Here is a 22,357-nt window from a genome sequence, read left to right as displayed (position 1 = left end):
AGGAGGGATTTTAAAGGGGTTTACCCTTCCCTTTACATTTATGACAGTTAGTGTTTCCTTTTTATATATTTACTCCTTTGGGATTAAAGGAAAAATGAAGAAGACAGGGCAGGAAACTAAAGTTCTTTTTCTTTCTGAGAGTATGCCCACCCCTACCCCCAGGTGTTTAGTAGCCTCTTAAGTTTTTTCAGCTTAAAAAAAGGGGGGGGGAGAAGAGGCGTAAAGAAGACCTTTTTCTGCATTCCCCACTGCTAGAGGATGATAGCCCCCTGCCCAGGGGCATGTCCGGCTCTCCCTGCGCCAGAGGCACCTGTCCTGCAAGGAGTCAATTCCTGTAATGGCCAGACGCTCACACAGTGTCTGGTGCCTGTGAGAGTTTCACAGAAGTGCTTCACCTGCCACAACTAAAACAGCAGTCTTGCAGGAACTGTGGAGCAGAAGTTAAAACTGCTCCTTATGGCGAAGGTACTTCAACCTCCAGGAGACTCTGGTGGTGACCCCAGATCATCCCCGGAGTCTTTAACTTGAAAGGGGATAGAGTCATGGAAAAAAAACAGCAGACTCTCCCTGTGAAGGCTCATAAAAAGGGCTCCGAGTCATTGGCCAGACAGCGGGGTTCCCCAGTGCGGCCACCACAGTACCAACAGCACCAGAAACGCATAGGCTCTGAGTAGTTGGCCAGCCGGAGCGGCTCCCCAGGGCGGTCACCTCGGTACCGACAGCAACAATAACTCTGAAGCACGGTACCCAGAAAGGAGCCTCTGCTATGAAGTCTGCTCTGTGGCACCAGCTACACCGCCTGGAGAAGCCAGGGGCTCAGGCAGTCAGGCTCTGAGGCAATGGTACCACCCCCTAAGGAGACAGACAATTACTGTACCGTCTCAAAAAGAACAGCACAGAGGAAAACCTTTTGGTATCAGGTGCAACAAAACTCCCATGTAGGGAGTGCTCTGCACCTTCCCAACCATTGGTATTGACAACATACCACAGACATTCCTCTCCGGTACCAAGTGAGCCCGCGGTACCAAATGAGCCCTGGTACCCTGGAGACCTGTGGCCCCAGTACCCAGGGAAAGACAATTACCATACCATTGCTAAAAGAGTGGCATCGACAAAACTTTCTGTACCAGCTGCAACAAAACTCATCCAAGGAGTGCTCTGCCCCTTCTCAACCACCAATACCAAAAAAGTACCGTAGACACTGCTCCGTGGTACCAAGTGAGCCCATCGTACCACATGAGCTCTGGTACCCTGGAGACGTGATGGCTGGGGAAGAACTGCAATCCCCATTACTTGGTACCAGGACCCCAGTACCGAGCACATTCTGGCACCCAGAATCATTCTTGTCATCAGGCTGTGTACCCGTCAAAACCCCAGTCAGTGCTACCCTTACCCAGTGACAAGTCTGACAGTGGCCAAGAGGAAGTCATTTCCCTGATCTCTCATCGTGGCCCCCATTCCAACTCTCCTTCCCTATTCCCCTTCAGGGACCCTTCTCATGAGAATCTACTTCATCAAGAAATATATCATTTGTTGTGCCTAGGGGCCATTGAACCAGTCTCGGTGCAACTCAGTAGCAAGGGGTTTTACTCTCATTATTTCCTGATTTCCCAAAGGCGAAAGGAGGTTGGAGGCCCATTCTAGATCTAAGGGCATTAAACAAATACGGGACGCGTGGACGTTCAAGATGGTCACACTAGCAGCCATTATTCCAGCTCTAGAGCAGGAAGAGTGATTTCCAGCCCTCCACCTACAAGATGTCTACTTCCATATCACAGTACAACCATCGTACAGGAGATTTCCTACAGTTTACCTTTGGGGCAGGACCACTAACAGTGCAGACTGCTCTGCCCAAGGTATTCTCCAAGATTATCTTCATTGTAGCGGCACACAAACTCCAGTCGTTGTACTGGGGTTAATCAGCACCAATCTTGATGCAGTACAAGCAAGAGTATTCCTCCCGCTACACACTCCCCACCTTGGGGCAGATTCCTCCTTAATAGGCTGGGGAGCTCACCTGCACATCTACAAGGTTCAGGGCAAATGGCCTTCCACAGAAGTGACCTTCCATATCACTCTGCAAGGAAGCACTCGAACTTTGGAACTGGTGCATCCATCACAACATGCTCTTCTCAGCTATCTACCAGGGATACAGAACGTGACAGCCGACAGTCTGTCGGAATTTGTGTCACGACCATGAGTGGGTACTGAACTCGGAAGTGCTTCAAGATATAGTTCTCAGGGCTTTTACTAGATCTCCCTATGAGTCCATGGCAACTTGTTGTCTCTCACACCTGTCCATGAAGACAGTATTTCTAATTGCCATCACTTCAGCTAGGCACATAGGAGAAATAGTGGCCCTGATGGCTCACCCATCATTCATGGCCTTCTTTAAAGACAAAGTAACTCTAAGGCCATATCCCAAATTTTTCCCTACTTTCTCTGCACTTTCCATATGAATCAACAGCTCTATCTCCCTGTTTTTTTCCCCAGAAGCACATTGTGACAACAGGAAGATGATTCTGCATATGCTAGATGTTAGAAGGACACTAGCATTCTACTTGGACAGGACTAAGGACTTCAGGAAATCCCTCAAATTCTTCCTTTCATCCACAGAAAGATCTAAAAGCTCTGTGATATTGGCTCAAAGACTATCCAAATGGGTCTCTGGTTGCATTAATCAGTGTTATCCAGGGCTCAACCTGCTTCCATCCAGAGTCCATACGCACTCCATGAGGTCAATTTCTACCTCAGTTACATACCTTAAAGATAGAGATATCTCAGTAGTCTGTAGAACAATGACTTGGGCGTCTGCCCATACTTCTGTAGAACATTACGTGATCACTGAAGATTTGGCTCCCGATGCTGTCTTCGACTCCACAGTACTCTCTGTAGTAACAGACTCCATTCCGAAGTCCCAGCCTCCAGTGGTGGGTGCTGCTCAGGAGTCACCTACAGTGGAGCACTCATAGGGACACTACTTGAAGAAGAGGAAGTCCCTCACCTTGTGCAGTACTGATGGTTCTTCAAGATGTGTGTCCCTATGGGTGCTCCACAACCTGCCCTCCTCCCCTCTACTTCGGAGTTCTCTATAGGGCTCTGGGGTGGAGAAGGAAGTGAAGGAGGTTCGTCAACACAGTGCTAGATAGCCTTGATGCAGACTACTAGGGAGGGAAAGCACATGCACGGGCTCAACGGACACTACTAGCAAAAATCTCCAATTAGAGGTGCAGGGGCGCACATATACCTAAAGTGGAGCACACGTAGGGGGACACATCTCGAAGAACCGTCATTACTGCACAAGGTGACTAACTTCCTCTCATTACAGTTTGTTTAATTATGCTAAAATAAAATTTTTTTAAGCAGGACACTGGGTTGTGTCTCCAAAGTTTGATTTATCTTGTTTACTGTTACTAGATAGAAAATAAATTACATGATTTGTTATCTTTTCATACTAAATGTTCTTCAGAAAATAAATGCTACTATTTGTTCTAATAACAAGGAGCAAATACACAACTGTGGGAAAACAGTATTACAAATAGGAAGTGGTTTTTTCTTTTACAGGGTTTATTGTAAATGGCTAGTAAACATATCTGTGGACAGTAGTATGAGACAGAACTTTGAGTGGGTCTTCAGCGTTCTGCTACAGGGTGGAGTAATTTAGATGAGTTTGAGGATTTTGTGAATCTAATTTGGAAATTTGTTCTATTGCATCTTGAGAATAAAGTGTATAATAAAACTTTTTTAAAACCACCATTTATAATTTTTAAAAATGCCACTATAGCTGGGATATCTTACTTGACTGCTACAAAATCGCTATAGACAAAAAACAAAATATTGAAAAATAAGGCCCTAATCTTCCAAATGCTAAGGCGGGCAGATAATGTTTGTTACTTGAATAGATCAGTTGACTTCAGTGAGACTAAGCACGTGCTTATAGTTAAGCATGTGCATAAGTGTTTTCAGCATCATAAGCTATAATTGTATTTTTATTAAAAGCTCTTCAAATCAAAATTGACTTGGTGTTAACAGTGAAAAGTTATTTAGTCTTCCAATACATTAACAGTTAGTCTGAAGTTTTTCTTTCATAGCCCAAAATTTTCAAAAATAGAAGGCTAATGTTAGGCTTCTATCCCGGAGTTAGACACCTAAAGGTAGGATTTTCATGTGCTTTTAAGAGCACAAGTCCTATTGACTATATGCTGCAAATCCTGAAGGAGTATGGCTTGGTTAAAGTATTTCAGCATGATCGCTAGAAGTTCAAGGTATTGGCATATGGTGTCAGTTGAAAACAAAGCACAAGTCACTTGCTAATCTGTTTTGTCTTTTCCGTTAATGTTATCATAATAAAGATTTTAATGAGGCCATGGACTTGTCTTTCTCAGCAAACCTGGGCATTTTATTTAAATGTGAAGAGAAAAAAATTCTAAAAATCTGCTACCAATTAAATGAAATAAACAAAAAAATGTTCCCATTTAAGAGAATAAAATGGGAAGAAAGTGAAGAACTAGAAACATACACATAGAAATCATGGATATTTATCTATCTTGACTGGCAGGAAGGGAAGTAGCCCAACCCCTGAAGACCCAGCCAATTTTTATTCTGCTTCCGTAGCTCTCAGAAGGCAGATTTGGTGCACCAGCTGCAGAGCCAAATCAGCTGAAGCAACAAAACTAATTTTTAAACAAATGGTAGCTGTGCTTCTAGAGGAGCCCTTCTCAGGAACAAGGGTGCCGCCCCCTATTCTCTCTCCATAAATTCAGTCCCTAGTATACTCTGCTCACTGTCACGTGGCAGATAAACTCATAAGAGCAAGTCATAAGTCTATGGTAGCTTCTCTTCACCCCTCAGGGCCTGGATGGACTCAGAGATTTGTGTCTTGTGTGGTCAGGAACTTGGTCCCTCCCCAGGTTTCCCCCTGGGGTTTGTCTCAGTCCCCTCCCCATTGCAAAATAAAGCACACACTGCCTTAGACAAGATATTGCCTTCAGTAAGCCCTTCTGCCCCTTGAGTGGTTGTGGCTAATTTGCCTTTGAAGAACCAGAGCAAGTCCTGCTCTAAGATGCCTGAATTGATGTTCCCAGCATCACTACCAAACAGAGTAGATTTCTGACTTCCAAAATGTCTGTAGATGAAGCACTACTCTGAGCACCCAGAGTAGGAGTCAGTACTATATGATGGGGGGATCAGATGGCCTAAACCTCCCACTTTGGGTGCAGTCTGTGTCTCTTGCTTTAAGCCCCTCCACAGTCTGCCTAAACTCTTTGGCTATATTTTTTCTTGGGTGGAACAGTAGAATCTTCCTTCTTGAGCTCTTCCCTCCCGCCCCGCCCCCGTGGGGCTTTTCTCATCAATACAAATCTGCAGGCAAGAAGGCAGCCCTTTCTTAATCCTGTCTGGAGGGCTACTCTAAAGGGGAAGCAAAACAGAGTGGTGCCATACGGGGAATGTTTGTCTCCAGAGGATCAGAGAAGGCTGCGCCCAAAATGCAGAGTCATGAGGCGGTGCCTTCCCTTAGGGGTTTAATTTTTTGTTCTATCTAGAAAATCTTCAAACCTCTCCTTCTTGTGAACCCAGAGAGAAGGAGGCTTGCTTCAGGAGTTGTTGTTTTCTTCTACAAAGACATCTCTTTCCTCCTACAACACAATCCATGTGAGAAGCAAATGGAAACACTTTCCTTCTCTCTGGGCTTTCTTCTAGAGCAACTTTTTTGCATTTTCTGCAGAGCTGAAGGAGATTGAAACAAAGTATGGATTCCAAAAGGGGTCTTCCCATTTCATGTGCCCCAAGTAGGATGAGCAGATAGCAAGTGTGAAAAATCAGGACAGGAGGTGGGGGGTAGTAGGTGCCTAAATAAGAAAAAGCCCCAAAAATCGGGACAGTCCCTATAAAATTGGGACATCTGGTCACCCTAGCCCCAAGAAGAGGATTTAGCACCCTGTCATCATCCTTCTTATAATCTCAATCTGCAGAAGGCCTTAGTCCCCTAAACAGAAGGACAGAGACTGGCACAGGATTTCTCTTTCCCCTACCCTCCCTTGGAGACTCGCATAGGTGGCTTCAGTCTTCAAACCATGAGCCTTTCCTTACATGGGGTTGTATAAATGCACTATAGACAATCGCACCCCACCCAAAGAAGTCCCCATGAATTGGGAGCATCTTGAAATCAGTTGGGCTACTCAAGGACTAAGGTGCTCAGCATGAATAAGGGTGTCTGACTTTCTAGTCCTTAGAAATTAACTGGTTGTAGCAAGGTCTAATGCACATTTTAAACAAGACTGTAGTTACATGATCCTACCAAGTAGGCCCTGCCGATTGTGGCAGTTACTGGTGTAACACAACAGAAGATGTCCTGGCATTGGTGTTAGCCACATTTGGCCAAGGTGACATCTCTCCTGCAAACCTAAGTATTTTTCTGCTGCATATAATTGTAGCCCATGATTGTAGGTAGATTGCTGTAATAGCATAGTGGGTCACTGTTTGTTCTCTTGCATGTGCCTACTATTTCCCCAAAAAGTAAAACCTCTCTGCTTTCCTTTTTCTTTCCCACATTTTAGTGATTTTTTGAAAATAGATAGAGGGCTTCATTTATACTATTGATTTCAGTGGGACTATTCACACAAGTAAAATTACATGCATACGTGTTTGCAGGGTTGAGCCCTTTGTGATCTATTATGGGACAGTATCTACTTACATATAAAGATATAATTTGTTAGCACAGCTGGAAGCCAATTAGAGTTTATAACTTGCTTAATTAGCTTCCTAATAGATAGAAGTTTTCAGTTAATCATATCAAAAAGGAGGTGTACACCAAATGTCTTTTTATACTCACTGAAAATTTTTTCTGTGCAGTAATACAGGTATCTTGAGTGTTAATCTTGTGTAAAATAAATTAAACTGTTTGAAAGCGTGAATTTTTCAGTCTAGACTTGCTTACTCTGATCAAAACTTGCTTCAAACACCTTTGCCAATTTTAAGCAAAGTTTTGAGAATGGCAATTAAAGACACACACAATTAATGTTGCTTTTTATAATGATAGAAAGGAAAACCACATCACTTTGTTACTGTACTTAAGAATTTATTAATCTCTGCTAATATTCTGCTTCTAGGGTCTAAACTATTACTTTGAGACTGCATATGCTCCTGATATAAAATTGTTCTGACTTGCACTACACAGAAGTAATATTCTGTTTGTACTTTTTAAAAAGTATAATAGCTTTATTTCTGTAGCCTTTTAGTGTTTTGTCCATTGTGTGTTCTCATGAAGTCTATAGGTTCTCTGCTGTAACTGTTATGAGATTATGGCATTCAAACCAATGAAATGTTAATTAGGTTGAAAATCTAAACTAGGTGGGATGCATGATAATTTAGCAAGCAATATTTTCTGTTCACAGCACACATGTACACGTGCATGCTGTCTCTTGAATATATATGCACACATTCTACTAGGGAAAAATAATAAGTATTATGTGATGCAGAATTAGAGGCTGGTAACAATAGGTGATGGTAGTAAAATGACATTTTTCTGGCCAGAATCATGGAAACAATTATGTACATCTTATCTGAAAGTATAAATATTTAGCTTCTGGAATGGTAGAGTAATAAATCATCCTTTTTAAAAACAAAAAAATTACTCAGAAAATTCAAATCAATAATTGTATCTTTTAAAAAAAGTATTATACCAAATAGATGCAAAATTATATGTATGATATGACAAATGCAACCTAACTTCTGTGAGCAAGGTCCTTGGATTATGGTGTATGAAACTGAGAATTCTGCATCAGCTTCAACTGAGTATTCTAGTGGAGGGTTTTTATTCAGTATCAAAATGAATAATCAGAACAGTAGCCCCTGTTAAACCCAGTTTTTGGACTATGCCCACATCTTCATATTTTAGTATACCACAGATATTTGTTTTTTGTTTTTTTTTTAAAATGACATGTATAACACAGGGTTAGGAGCAGGAGGTAGGGAAGCTGGAATCATAGCCACTTTAGAGGTGCAAACAATAGCATGACATCTGTAAGTGTGACCCAGGGATTTCTTGATGGAGTCATGGAGCTGACCCACTGCAGACACAGTCCTTACACTATGGATGGGTGATAGTGAGCTGCCTCATAACCCTGAGTGCCCCTGGAAAGCATCAGAACAGGCAATTCAGGATTGTAGGAAAAGCAGAGTAGAGAAATAGGTATTGATATTTAGATTGTCTTATTTAGGTTTGAGTTAATCATTTACTATGAGCAGGCCAGTTCACACCTCCACACTACATGTTTCAGGATATCTGCAGGCTTGGGAAGATAAAATTGCATTGACGTAACCCGGGAAACATGAACCAAGTTTATCATCAGAAACATGGGTAGTACCTATTTTAAGGAAAACTTTTAGATTCTACGGCAGGGATCTCAAACTCAAATCACCACGAGGGCCACATGAGGACGTCTACATTGGCCCAAGGGCTGCATCGCTGGCACCTTTTCATATAAAGGTACAAAAGCCCCCCCACACACACTCCACCCCTTCCCCGCCCCATTCCAACCCCTTTGCCAAAGTCCAAACCCCAACTCCATTCCCTCCCTGCCCCTATTCCAACCCCTTCCCTAAATCCCTGCCCCTGCCCCACCTCTTCTCCACCTCCTCCCCTCGGCGCACGGCTCCCTGTTCCTCCACGTTCCCTCCTGGAAAGTGCTAAGCTTGGCAGCGGGAAGTGCCTGGAGGTAGGCAGAGGAGCAGGGATGCTGGAGGGGAGCGTGGCGGCCCGAAGGAAATAACTCCGCAGGCCACGTGTTTGAGACCCCTGTTCTACAGAATGATTTAGCAGCATTGTTTGGATCAGGGAAAATTCTTCAACCACAGAATATGCAGGGACCTAAATAGATATCCTGTTGGATGTGGCACAATATTGTACGTCTCTCCAGGAGGGCTGTTGTATTAAGAAAGATGAGAGGTTAATAAGCACTTTAAGAATGGAAGAATCCAAGATATTTGTAAGGAAGTATAAGGAAGCTTGGTTCTTGCATGCTATTTCTCTGGATTCCAAGCATTACTGTAAGAGCCTTTCTCTGCGATTCCCTTCTCTAGGATGAAATCTTTTATTCTTCCTATTTTGGGAAATTATATCATAGCATTATATTGAGTTGGGGGCTTTTTAAAGAAAATTTCAAATTTTGGATGACCGTCTTAAGTACTGTTTTAGATGTGGGACCAGATTGTACCTTCCTGATTTATTCCAGCCATGAAATCTGCCAGAGATCAAGGTTATCTACCTGCACCATCTGCATGTATTGCCATTGGCCTTTGTACCATCCAACAAGAGGGATGAGGGAATTTGCAGAGTGTCGGCAAAACTGGTATAATTTAATGCTGAAAGACAACTCAAACTCTGGATGGGCAAGACCAGACACTATAGAAATGGAATAATGTTGCTTCATTCGATCCAGAAATCTGCTGGTGTTTCAGGGACACATGCTGAAAAAAGTAGATACTCCATGGGTCCATATGAACATAATTCCTAACAAGTTTGCATAACTCTTTTCATCTGAAGATCTCTAAGCGCTTTATGGAAGTGGAACTCCTGAAAATCCCCAACTACTTGCCTTTAGCACAGAGGGTCATCTGTGGGCTTAAGAAAATGGGGGAGGCTTTCTTGACATTCTGCTTCTTCTGGCCATGCTACAGAGGGGAAAACAGGGCCTTTGGGTTTACGTAGGGTATCAGGAGTAATTTGGATATCTGGCTATGGGCTTGCAACTTAGACTTTATCCTAGTATCTAAACTGGGTTGGGGATCTATATGTATTTCACATAGAGAAATATATTGAGCACTATAGAAAACAGATATTCCATAAAACAGTTTAGCAAAAGAAAAAAAATCGCCAAACCCCCTTTCTTTTGATCAGGTGACAGTCTGGATTTGTGAATAGCATTATAATTTATAGGCAGCCTGGAGGTTGACTCTGCTAATGTCTCTTGTGTAAGCATTCTTGCGATCCAGAAATGCTAGTTTTCGGTGCAAGGTGGTTAATGCAACTGTAAAGGACATTTGTCTCAAAATAGACTTCCGTCACATGTTAGCATCAAAATTAAAGCACTGATTTTTCTCCCCTCCTTCATTTAAATTTATCTCATGGTGTTTAGATTAACACAGCTGGGAGCAGATGTCCAGTCAGGTACTGCAGGAATCAGTGTTCCTGTACTTCACATCTTTCGTTGTGGATGAGAGTATAAACAACATAATTTTGGTTCCAGATTAGGGGGCATTTTGAACAGCATAAGACACACAAATAATACAGATGGACCTGGTGATATATTATTAAAATGAAGAAGAAATATTAATACTGGGGGAAGAAGAGGAACAATCCAAAATGAAGACATTGAGCTGGAGGAAAAAACTTACAAAGCACTAGTACCAAAAGTGACACAGGGTGATAGTGGGCTGCAAATTAAAAATAGACAACGGCTGGTTTGGGGGTTTTTTGATGCACATGTAAAGGCAGGTATACAGAGGCCATAATTTCTCTCTTCATAGACAGTTATACCTAGAATAGAGTACCTCAATATCAACCATTTGTAGGGAATTGACAGAAGAGCAACAAAAATAATTTTGAATCTGAAGAGATTCATATGTGAGGAAAGAGTAAAAGATCTAAATTAAAATTAATATTGCATAGAGAGGAGTAGCAATAGAAGGCAATTGAATTCTGAAAAGTGGGATGAATAAAGAATACAAAAGCCAAATAGGAAAATAAATAGTCTGAAATTCACCTTAACTGTGTAACGGTTTCCCAAGAGAAGCAAAGGAAGTTCCATCACATCACATACTTCAAAATGGACTAGACAAAGCATTTAAAAAAGACTGAGGAACAATCCTGTATTGGGAGGAGAAGGAAGGCTAAAATAGGTAGTCTAATAATTAATGTTGTCTATTTCAGAGCTGTTTTAAATATAGGACTTTGTCATCAGAAAAATGCCAGAGATTGGCATAAGAACCTAATATAGTGCAATCCAATGGCAAAGATGCTTTTGTGATGAGGGAATCTTGGGGGGTGGAAGGAAACATAATTTTGATTTCAAGAGGTATTTATAATTAGTGGGTAAAAATGATCTGCAGAAAACATTGATTGAATCTTATCTTTAACCAAGTACTGTGTTCAAAATAATCCTTATTTCCCATTTACTATAAGAGATTTTATATTTCCTATCTGTGTTGTATGTGTGTAACAAAATGTAGTACAAAACAAATGCTGAAGTTAGCATTCTGAAAAGACTATATGGCAGCCGGTTAAAGGAAAAAAATAGCATGTAACAACTTATCATGAAGTGCTTTAAATTTAAACAGCTCTGCAAAAACATGAAATAAGAAGGCCCCTGTTACAGGCTGTTCACTATTGACGTTTTTAAGCAACAAATGTAATATAACTGAACTTTACTGTGTGATAACTTTAAAACAGAAAAATGGCAGAGTGATAGGAAGATTGTTTTGTTTCATAACTGGACAAACTGCATATGCCTGGAGTATGTTTGTGGTCAGATGTTTGTTTATATTCTTTCTCTTAATATTAACACTGTTTTTATTCCAAATGTAGTACAACACAAATCATAGATATTTTTTAAATGATATTTCTGGCTGTTTTAGCAAATAGAGTGCAAAACTACAGCTGTCTGTATCCTGCTTGTTTTCAGCTTTTAAATTTTCTTTAATGTTTTAAGTAGGTTTGGCTTACTTACAGATATTCATTCCTGCTACTATATTAATTTCTACGCTCAGTGACTTCTCCTGTAGAAGGTGGAGATAAATGGCTTTGACACAGTATTCAAGGTAGGCCTAGCCTACACTCAGAAGTTTTGTAATAGAGCTATGCCAGCACAATCCTCCTTGTGTAGATGCAGCTTATACAGGCAAAAAAAGTGTTTTTGCCAGTATAGCTTATACTGGTTTGGCAAGCAAAATAAAGCTATACTGGCAAAAGCATTTTCATGCTGGAAAATGATGCCAACGCTAGGGCTCTTGCTTGTATAGAAATGTCACTAAAGAAAAATCTCACTCCTCAGTGACACTGCTATATTGGCAGAAGTTTCTAATGTAGACCTGGCCTTAGTTGAAACTGCTTGTTTGTACTGGGAAGAAATTAAACAAGGACTTGTTAACTGTATTTAAGAAGTCATTTTTCAAGTACAGTTCCAAAGATGTATATTGAATATTCTTTCTTTGTGAAATTTGTGATATTTTCAGAGAATTACAATTTTTTTTCCTCTTCATTTCTGGAAGGTGGTTTTGGAATGTGCATTAAAGAAGGACCTCATTTACAACAAAGTTACCCCAACTTTTCACCACTGGAAGATTGATGACAAGAAGTTTGGCCTCACATTTCAGAGTCCTGCTGATGCACGAGCATTTGACAGAGGCATCCGTAGAGCTGTAGAAGATCTCTCTCAAGGTGTGTGTCTTGGTTTGGGGTTTTTTTGTTTTGTTTTTTAAACGTATCCGTATTAACCCTGTGAAATGACACCGTAAAAAGTATTTTGATGTAATGCTGTTAAGTACTTAAATATTTGCATTGTTCTACAGTAGACTGTGGTTGTAATGGTTATACAGTTTAATAATACTTTGAATTTCTCTAGTACTTTCCATCTAAGGATCCTAATATTTTGTTAATGAACTAATTCCCAAAATATGCCTGTGTAATGAAGAAGCATTATCTCCATTTTACAAATGAGAAAACAGAGGCATAGAGAGGTTTAGTGACTTACCCAGATCATACCAGAGGCCTGCGATGTGACTGGTTTGACCATATCCATAAATTCCCAGTCCTATGCTTTTTTAACTACAAGTCCATCATTCCCATTGGTTGATACTGTTTTGTATATATTAATGGATTCATGCTAGTATCTCTAGGGGCATGTCAAATTATATGTCCTTAATATGTGAACTATGTAGCTGAATGGTCAGACACCTTTAAGATCACTTTCTTTGCTGAGATGCTTCGTTCATAGTAATTTTTTTTAGCAGACACTGTCGAAGTAAGTGCATGCATGAATTTTATGTAGGATCTGTGGAGAAAATGTCTCATGTAAAATCTTAAGCACTGGTCTAATTGACACAAAGTCCCAGAGCTGTGCTTGTATCATAGAAACTGATGCATAAGAAAGACAGTAAAACAAAGACTGTTTTGAGGTAGAAACATAATAAATGGGGAGGAGGCAAAAAAATATTTGCCAATGGAAAAGGGAGTGAGTGTACCTTTCAGACGTATAAAAGGGAAAGTCAAACAATGGAGAGTTTAATATTCTATGTAGATATCCTTCTGAGATTATTTTTTTATGTGCATGAAGCAGTGCTAGTAAAAGGAAGAATGCGAATTGTTTTGTTCTATTAAAAAGACTTGTCATGAGTTGAGCTCTGAGAGAAAATGCAAGACTAATCAATGAACATTTGAGCACACACTTTTTTTTCCCTTTAATGTGGATCCTTGTGTATTGTCTGTGTGCACTTATTGATGGTATTCCAAAGAAACTTTGAAGGAAATATTTTTGTCTTTAGATATGCGCACCATATTGCCTTTTTACCAATTCATTCAGCTTAAGACATAATTCTGGGAGTTGCAAGATTTTAGTATGAGGGAGTAGCACAAAATATATTAATGCTTAAAATATTTAATCCAAAAAAGGGTGCTTTCTTAATTCCCTTCTGACCTTAGTATCTATGAATTCTGATTCATGGTAGAGATTTCTGGGGCGGGGTGGGGGGAGAAGCTTTTACAAGACAAGGAGAGGAAAGCAAATAAATAGGTGACTAGAAATATGCAGTGGTAAGAACACAGCAAAGCAGAACTGCAAGCTAGTTAGAAGACCATGCTGACAAGAGCAGCAGAAGTACTAGGAACCTGTATTATAGGCTCAACAGCATAAATGATAAAGCAGTTGATCTACTTATTTAAAGGTCTATGTATTTAGTTCAGTTTTTATATCCTAAGTTGTTGTTGGAGGTTCAGATGGAATGATTGAAGCAATATATAGTGAAGGAAGTAAAACAAATGTTTATTTTTGCCCTTTTCATTTTTCCACAGGTTGTCCACCATTGCACAGTGACACTGAAGTGGCTGAGGATGGCTTTCAAGTAGGTGTTTTAACTTTTATGCCAATTGCATAATTTAGAGCAAATGACAGTTGATTGACTTCTGTAATTTTATTTTGCTGCTTCTTCCTAGTACTTATAGTATTTTAAGTTTAATTAAGTTTTCTAGATTCAGTATTTTGGAAAGTACCTTATAATCCAGCCTCTCTCTTATCTTTGTAATGCATATTAAACAAGGAGATGGTTTGACATTTTAAAAGTCCAATTTTTAAGTTTATTGTCTGTTCTAGGGGAATGTGTGTCCTGTTGAAACAAAGTCTGATCCTCTGGTAACATTTAAAGAAAAGCAGAGGAGCCTGGGTCTTTCAAAAATATACAGTTTTATTTGCTGACCAGAATAGCATTGTGGTGTTGTATACTCTGCTGGCACTGGGCATGATTAGGGTCATGTGGTTTTTGGTTTGGTTTGTTTTTTTGGAGGGTGTGCAACACAACCTAAAAGAGTCATAGAGTAAATGGTGGGAAGAGTCCAATCCAAACAGGTTAGTCATATTGGAAAACTTCAGATAATTTTAAATAAAGCTGGTGCCCCAATTAAAGCTGTCCCTAAACATCTTCTAAAGGTTTTATTGACCCTAGCAACATTACAGGATTAATTTTTATTTGAACTGTTCTTGAGCAATTTCGGTAGACAACAATGAGATTAGAAGTTTAAAAGCTTCCTTAAAATTTGCCACCAAAAAATTACGGCACTTTATTCAGAGACACCATTGAGTATTCTGAAATTGATATGTAGTAATAACTACCAAGTTGTTATATAATTAAAAACCCATGTCACCTCCGAATAAAGCATAGGTGCTTTTCTTCATTTATAAGTGTGCCATGTAAGTCCCACTATTTTATGCAGCAAATACAAAGAAAATCTTACTTTTTCGCCTTTTCAGATATCCCATTTAAATAAAAGATTCTTTTTTTTGTATATGCGGTTCTCCTTAAAGACTTCAGAGTCACTCAGACAACTGATGGTATTCTAAAGCAACTTTTTGAAGGAAAGATTTTTGTCTTTAGATGTTAAACTCTCGTGCTGCACATTGCCTTTTTACCAATATTCTGAGCTAGAATATAAAATGCACAAAATGACAAAGATAAGATTAGCAGACTACCTGTATAATTTGAGGTCCTGGTTAAGAAACAAACTATTAGTGAGGGACTAATATAATTCCAGTGTATAGAAAGGATTGTAGTGCAAGTGGATAGGCAAGAGCAATCTAATTTTATCACACAATAAAATAGGGATTTAAAGATGGAAATTCCCTAAAGCAGTGGTGTCCAAACTTTTCCTGTCACACCCACCCCCCCCTTACCAGTAATGGAATCTCTCTGCCCACCCTCTGGTCCGTTACAGCGGACTTGGCTAGCAGAGGAGCTTGGGGTCAGAACTGGGAAGGAGCAGGAGTGGGCCTGAGGACAGAGAGGGAATGGGGACAGAGTGGAGCTGCAATTGAGGGTGGAGTGGAGCTGAGGGTGGAGCAGGGCTGTGTGGTGCTCCCTTCCTGCCCCCCCCCGGTCCCTGACACGTGTCCCCTCACCCCCAACTGTTCCTCTGTGCCCCCCCCCCTTTGAGGGGAAACACACTACAGACTGGGAGCACTGTTATAAAGTATAGATAGAAGGAACAATAATCTTTATAATATTGTTAGGGAAAATCACTTTATAAAATTTTATATATTTTAACATAATTTAGACAAGTTTATAATAGAATTACTTGTATTATAGGGAGAGTGGAGAGTCAGTTGCCTTCCCAAAAGATGGTTGTTACCCCTGTTCATAGCAATTAGTTTGAGATTAGTGTACAAATTCATCTGAGTACAGTATCGCATACAGTCCAGAACACACAGTGTAAAGTGCCATCATGACTAGCAATCCCTATTGTAGTCATATTTCTGATCTGTCTCTTGGTGGCAAAACAAATAACAAAAAAAACTTCTCCCATTCTATCTGCATGGCATAGTAAAGTAAGGGATATTTTGGTAATGAAGAAATTCACACAGCAGATGAGACAGAAAAAGACGTGTTTATTGGGTAGCCCACTTACATTTTCAGACAAGGACTGTACATTGCTAGTGAAACCAAAACTTCTACAATCATGTGAATATTAGAGGGGGAAATTAAGGCTTATTAATTATTTGGAGCAACTACTCTAGCCACCAGGGATGACATTCTGGAAAGATGCATTAACTGGGCAGCTCAGGATTCCCTCAGTATGGAGGAATCCTAGGCTGGCATAGGCAGCACTACACCCTCGTTTCCTACTTCCCTAGAGTAGAGAGTGCATTGAGGGCAGGAAGAGGCATGATCAGAGCACACTTACAGCTTCACATGGGGTAGAGGAGGTCTGTAGTTCACTGTTGTTAAAGTGTGTGAAGTAGTGGTGGAGTTAGATGCCATTTGTTGGGGAGGTTAAGGAAGTATGAAGTTGGTATCATAAAAATAATCTCCGTTCTGGGTATTTCACCAACAGTCCCTTTCAGAACTGTCAGGTTCCATGCAGTCTTGCATTTGGCACCCTGTCTCACATTCCTGCACGTCATGTTTTGCTATGCTATGGGAAGGCTGCAAACATTTATTTGTATGTTCTGTTTTGGCCACTCTGTCTCTGAACAGGCAGCCAGACACCCCCTCTATTGCAGTTCCCCTTGCTGCATCCCAGCAAGAAAGGAGCACCTGAGGAGGAAGCACCACTACCACAGGGTGAGGGGCCCAATATTAGTTTCAGGCACCTGCGTGCTCTCCTTCTCCTTCCCACAGTCAGCTGCACCAATCTCGCCTACGATTTCCCTGACTTCCAGTACCATTATCCGTAGGAATCACAGCAGCACCCCATCCCGCTATGCTTCTAGATACCCTTGAGGACCCACCTACCCAAGACACAACTGCCAAGTTTTGTTCAGCTCCGTGTTCTACCACCTCCACTGCTCAGAACAGATTGGGTTGATCAGAAGTTTAAGTTTAATCTAATTTGCACATAACCATAAATAATTGGCACTAATGTCACACGTGGAGCAGAACAAAATGCATCAGCTCTCCCCCTTTGAAGTATGAGGAGTTCCTTGCTGAAGCTGCAGCACAAGGCAAATTCTGACTGAATTTTGAACTTTCTGTTTATCCATATGTGTTCTACGGACTGGAAGAGTTGGGGAATCTGTCACACGCTAAGATGTGCTAGGCTGATTATAGTTAAAATTTCAACCAGACCCTGTACAGCAATGCTTCTGTAGGGCTCGGTGCTCTTTTTATGTTACTTCATTGCAGGATTAGCATAACAGCAGCACCACTAGATGATTTCATTGATTGTACCATGTAATTTTCTTACTCTTCAACCCTAACCCTCTAGACTACACCCCCCTTGTTTGAGAGCCTAACCTCTCTTCCATCAAGGCAAGTACTCCAGCTCTGGACTCTGGGAGGTATGTTATATGAAAAGGTCTATAATCACTTCCTTGACAAAAGCTCCTGTGCTAAATATCTGGAGAGACAGAGCTCATCCAGTTTTATTGCGCTAAATCTTAAAAGGCTTCATCCTCATTCCACTGTTCTAGTCCAGGCATATCTTCCAATTATTAGGTAGTACTTTCTTTTGATACATGCTTAAATTTTAATGACTCAGTATATGTACACAATAAGCCTTTAGTTTAAAAAAAAAAAATTGGGAGGAGGGGGGAATAGAGGAGCAGGAGCATGTTTAAAATATTGGCAGAGACATCTAAAAGATAAGCCCCAAATTGACCTAATCTGAACTGTTCTTTGCTCAGAGATGAAAATGCTAAAATATTTATTTTAAGCTTTGAGGCATAATCCACTTGCTTTAAACCAAAATTTTGTTGTAATATGTCCAATACAGAGTTCATTCTCGCAATCTGTAGTTAAAATACAAGGTGGCGGACTTGTATTCAAATTGATAAAGATATTGCTACAAACGGTAGTGTCCTGAAATTCACAGCACAGCACAGTAGCAACTATTTTTACCATAAACCAGAATTCTGTAGTTCATATTATTTTTTGTTTGGATGCTAGACAAATTCACTGAGATTTCAAAGATGTTTTGCTGATATTTGTAGTAGGTTCTTAACTGTTAATCCACCTTTTTAACAAGGTTTTGCAGTCTTCTCAAATTATTTTGTACTACACAAATCCCACAAAAGGATTGTGTACATGTGCAGTAAGAATATCATAATATTAAGCATATAGTAAATATTGTAAAATGTGTAATACAATGTTTAGCATATAATACATTTTATTATAAAATAACTAGTTATGTAAACCTGTCAAAACCCTAGAAATTCACAGTAAAAATCTACGTATCGTCTCTGGACTCACTTTATACTACTACTAGTGTAGAGCTATTAAAAGATGATATATAACAACATTACACAGTTATAAAATCCCTCTAATGTGTGGGAGCTAAGTTTGGTGATAACTGAACTTCTTGCTTTATAACTTTTTTTTTTAAGGGTCTGTAACTTTATGTTCAGCTGGCTTTTTGGTTTAAATGAAAGAAATGTATGTTAGAGCATAAGCTCTGCTGCTACTGAAATCCATAGGAATATTATTAGTATAAAGAATGCAAGTTTGGCCCCACACAATTTTAGTAAAGACAAGACAGAACACAGAACATGAATAATTAAATATTTTAAAAAATGAAAATGAGTTCATACCTTCTAATACAAAAGCTAAAGGATACCTATCTAGAATTAATGAGGGAGAGAAGGTAGGTTGTGTAAATGAAGAACCCTGAAGAAACTTAAGAAAATTCCCAGCTGACAACCAAATCTAACAGGTTCTTTCTCAATTGAGATCATTTTCATTTGCCCTTCAGACTATATAGCTTAATATTTACTTTTCAACTGCAAAGTATTGAAATCTTAAACATACTTTAAAGAAAAAACCAGCACTTCAGTTTTTCCCAAACTGCTATTAAGTGAAAGAATGGTACAGCTATATTTATTGATTACAGTGAGACTAATGCTACCATTTATTAAATCACTTGTGTGTTATATCTGAAGACTTTCACTGCTAGCACTCAGTGTGCATGTTTTTATTGTTTAGCACCATAAAATACCAATTCACCACCATAAGTGGTTAGCTGACATTATTTATTTTTCAAAAACAGTTTTCTTACAGTAGGTTCAACTTAACATTTTAAGTACAATTTATTAACTAGTTACTACATTAATTCCAAATGTAAATTTATATAAAAAGGTTAGTGCAGTCATAAATGGTGTGTGTGTATGTGTATATATCTCCACATACAAACATAAAAAGCAAACACATGTAAACAAGCAAACACTCTAAAGGACAAATTTTTACCTGAGAGTACAGTGGGTGCACACATACCCAATTATTGCTCATGTGTGGGACGCTAAGTAATGAGGCATGTATTTATCGGATTTTCTTGTTTAAATATAGGACATGTGGGCTCAGCTGAAGTGCATGTTTTTGCATTCGGTGTACCTGCAGTTTTAAGTGGCTGGCCATAGTTGTTTTCCTCTACCAAATATAAATTTATAGATACAGGGGTGATTTTTTTATTTTTAAATGAAGTTAAGAATCCTAAACCAAAAGTGAAGAACTAATCAAGATTTTTTCATCTGTTTTCATCTGATAGTGAAGTCTAAGCATACAGTATTGTTGGAATACTTGCATATTTCTTTCAAATTGATATGCTTATTTTAAATTTTGAGACTTGCGAGATACGTACATCAAATATGTTACAATGCCTGATAGATTTTGTTGTTCAGGTATATTGGTGTGATCAACAGGCCACCAACACTGTTTCACTACAGTTTTGATGTACTTTTAAGACAGGAAGTTCTTCCTTGAGTTTCCTGCTACAGGTAAAGACAGAGGAAAATTTAAACTTGATGGCTAAAAACAGAAATATTGTCATATTCTTTGACTCCAAGGAAGTGCTTGATTGTTGTTGTCAGGATTAAGTGCTTCAGGTTTTTAGCCAAAGCACTTAATCCTGCACAAGCAAAAAGGCTTGTGATTCACGCACATTATCTAAAATGGTCTTACTGCAGCAGACAGGATGTAAGTTGGTCATGTTCCTTTTTGTAAAGATAATGTTTAATGAGTGTCCAGGTTTTTGTGTGAAAATGAAGTAAAGCATCCATTTGTGTATGAAGTACACATTTGCATACTTCTGTTACATGGCTGAATATATGCAAATTTTGTAGATATGTATGAAGTAAGTTACACATGGCCTCTTACAAGTAACTGCAATCTAATTCAGGAGCGATACTATGATGTTTGTAATTTCATTTGTTTCATGTATTACAGGGTTAAGAAATTCCTACACAAATTATTTGCATATAGCATATTAATTAGGTTTAACTCAAAGCAGTAAATGTGACAGTCATCCGTATTCCTTATTTAAATTTAATATAGCAGTTCTGTGTGTGGGGTAGTGCATACTAAACAAGGAAGAGGAATTTTACTATTTTTTTCTGATTAAATCAGCTAATAATTTGTGTTAATCTCTCCCTATTTGCTTTTTCAAAGGTAGACCACCTCCTGTTATGGTTTATGAATTTGTATACCAAATCTGATACCAAAAAACATTAGTGTTCCATTGTGGTTAGGCAAAGCAGATTTAGGAGAAGGAATATATGTCATATGTCCTATTTATTTTTCCTTAAACTGTTTAAAAATATTCAAACTAATCCTGACAACATTTCAACACTTTCAGAATCTAGGCCAAAAAATACATGTGATTGATTGTAGTGAAGGCTTTACTGCCAAATCTGAAAATTGCTCCATCAGTCTAAGAAATAGCTAAAGCAGAAGGTGGTTACTTTAAATTTATTGAGATCTGTTTCACTTACTCAAATGAAAAAAAAAATTACTTAAAACCTTCACCTGTTGGTTAGAATCAGGCAGCAAAATTTCAGGCCTCATGGATGCAAAATACAAGTAAGGGAAATGTGGTCTTTTATCCTTTCTTCTGTATAATCATTCAGAATACTGAAAGCAGAACATTTTTAACAGTGTTTGCAAAACAATGCTGAATTCTCTCCCAGGCAGAGAAGGGAAAAGTGAGGAGAGAAGCTTTGAAGAAGAGAGAAGCTTTTTGGTTTTCATTTTCTCCACAGCTGTCATCTGGCTTTGAATTCCACTGGAGAGCTACAGCTGGATTCATTTTATTGCTTTTCCCAGCATCCTTTTGCCTGTGAGCACAGAAATGTTTTAGTAGTCTTGGGGAAAAAAAAGTTAGTATCTCGTAGCAACCATAGGACAGTAATTATTATACCAGCAGCTGGGAGCAAACCAGATTTCCGTTGTGCATTAAAAACTGGCGTAGATTACTTTACAGATGATACTGACTAACCTATGCTTGTGCTGAACTTTGCAGGCTGTGGTAAAAGGATATTGAATGTGGGCGGTGTGTAATTGCTGTGGAAAATAGAAGAGGGGGATGTGCATGTGTGTTTGTGTAAAATATATTTAATGTAACAAATTTTGTTCTTAAGGAAAATTTTACATGCTTGGTTCTTATTTAAAGAATTTTTTTCAGTGTAACTGGAGTTTGTTTCTAGGATTTCTTCAAGTTGTCAGTATTTCCATTATAAATGCTGTTTCTCAGATGTTCATAACTATGCCATAAAAATTCACATTGGACTAAAACTTGGCATATATATCCTGTCCAAAGTAAAGCTTTTTTCAAATTTAATAAAATTGCTTTGGATATTTCTGAATTATGAGTTCACTAAAAAAGTTTATTGGTTCACTTAACTATTTTGCACCCATATAAAGTAAGCAGCTTTGTTTAAATAGTCATTTCTGATATTTTGAAAAGGAAAAAAACTGTGAAGATAATTAAAAGGACACTGTCTGTGTCATTAGGCAAAATGTCGACCTTTCTACAGTTTACCTTCCTCAATTACCTTATGATTTTCCAATACATTTTCCTCCTCATCTCCACCCTGCCCTGAATTGAGGAGAGTGGGTAAATAACGAAATGGTCAGGTCACTAATACAGAAAGATCTGGATCGCTTGGTAAGCTGGGCTCAAGGAAATAGGGACAGATGATACGAAGGAACGCAATACAAAACGTACTATAGCAACCCATGCTGCTGTTTGTATGTTGCTATTTTTTAGCACTTTAGCTCAAAGCTAGCCATGCGTACACTTTACCTGAGCAGGAAATTTTATACTTCCAGCTGCAGTGTAGACTTACCCTAAGATGTGCCTCCAAACTATGCTAATGCATACACAAATGGA

General features: G+C 39.2%; 1 protein-coding gene across 6 annotated transcripts in view; it reads left to right on the top strand.

Moving 5' to 3' along the window:
* Nucleotides 1–22,357, top strand: part of SPRED1 (sprouty related EVH1 domain containing 1) — a 122,439-nt gene that overhangs the window by 70,651 nt on the left and 29,431 nt on the right. For all 6 annotated transcript variants that reach the window (XM_073348864.2, XM_073348859.2, XM_073348862.2 and 3 more), the window contains 2 exons: nucleotides 12,268–12,436; nucleotides 14,066–14,115. In XM_073348864.2, the coding sequence (XP_073204965.1) occupies nucleotides 12,268–12,436; nucleotides 14,066–14,115 (219 nt within the window). The remainder of the gene's footprint in view (nucleotides 1–12,267; nucleotides 12,437–14,065; nucleotides 14,116–22,357) is intronic.

Source organism: Lepidochelys kempii, chromosome 6, assembly GCF_965140285.1.
Source record: "Lepidochelys kempii isolate rLepKem1 chromosome 6, rLepKem1.hap1, whole genome shotgun sequence".
NCBI classification, from domain to species: domain Eukaryota; kingdom Metazoa; phylum Chordata; order Testudines; family Cheloniidae; genus Lepidochelys; species Lepidochelys kempii.
The sequence above is the reverse complement of the archived record's forward strand: the minus strand, read 5'-3'. Positions and strand labels throughout refer to the sequence as shown.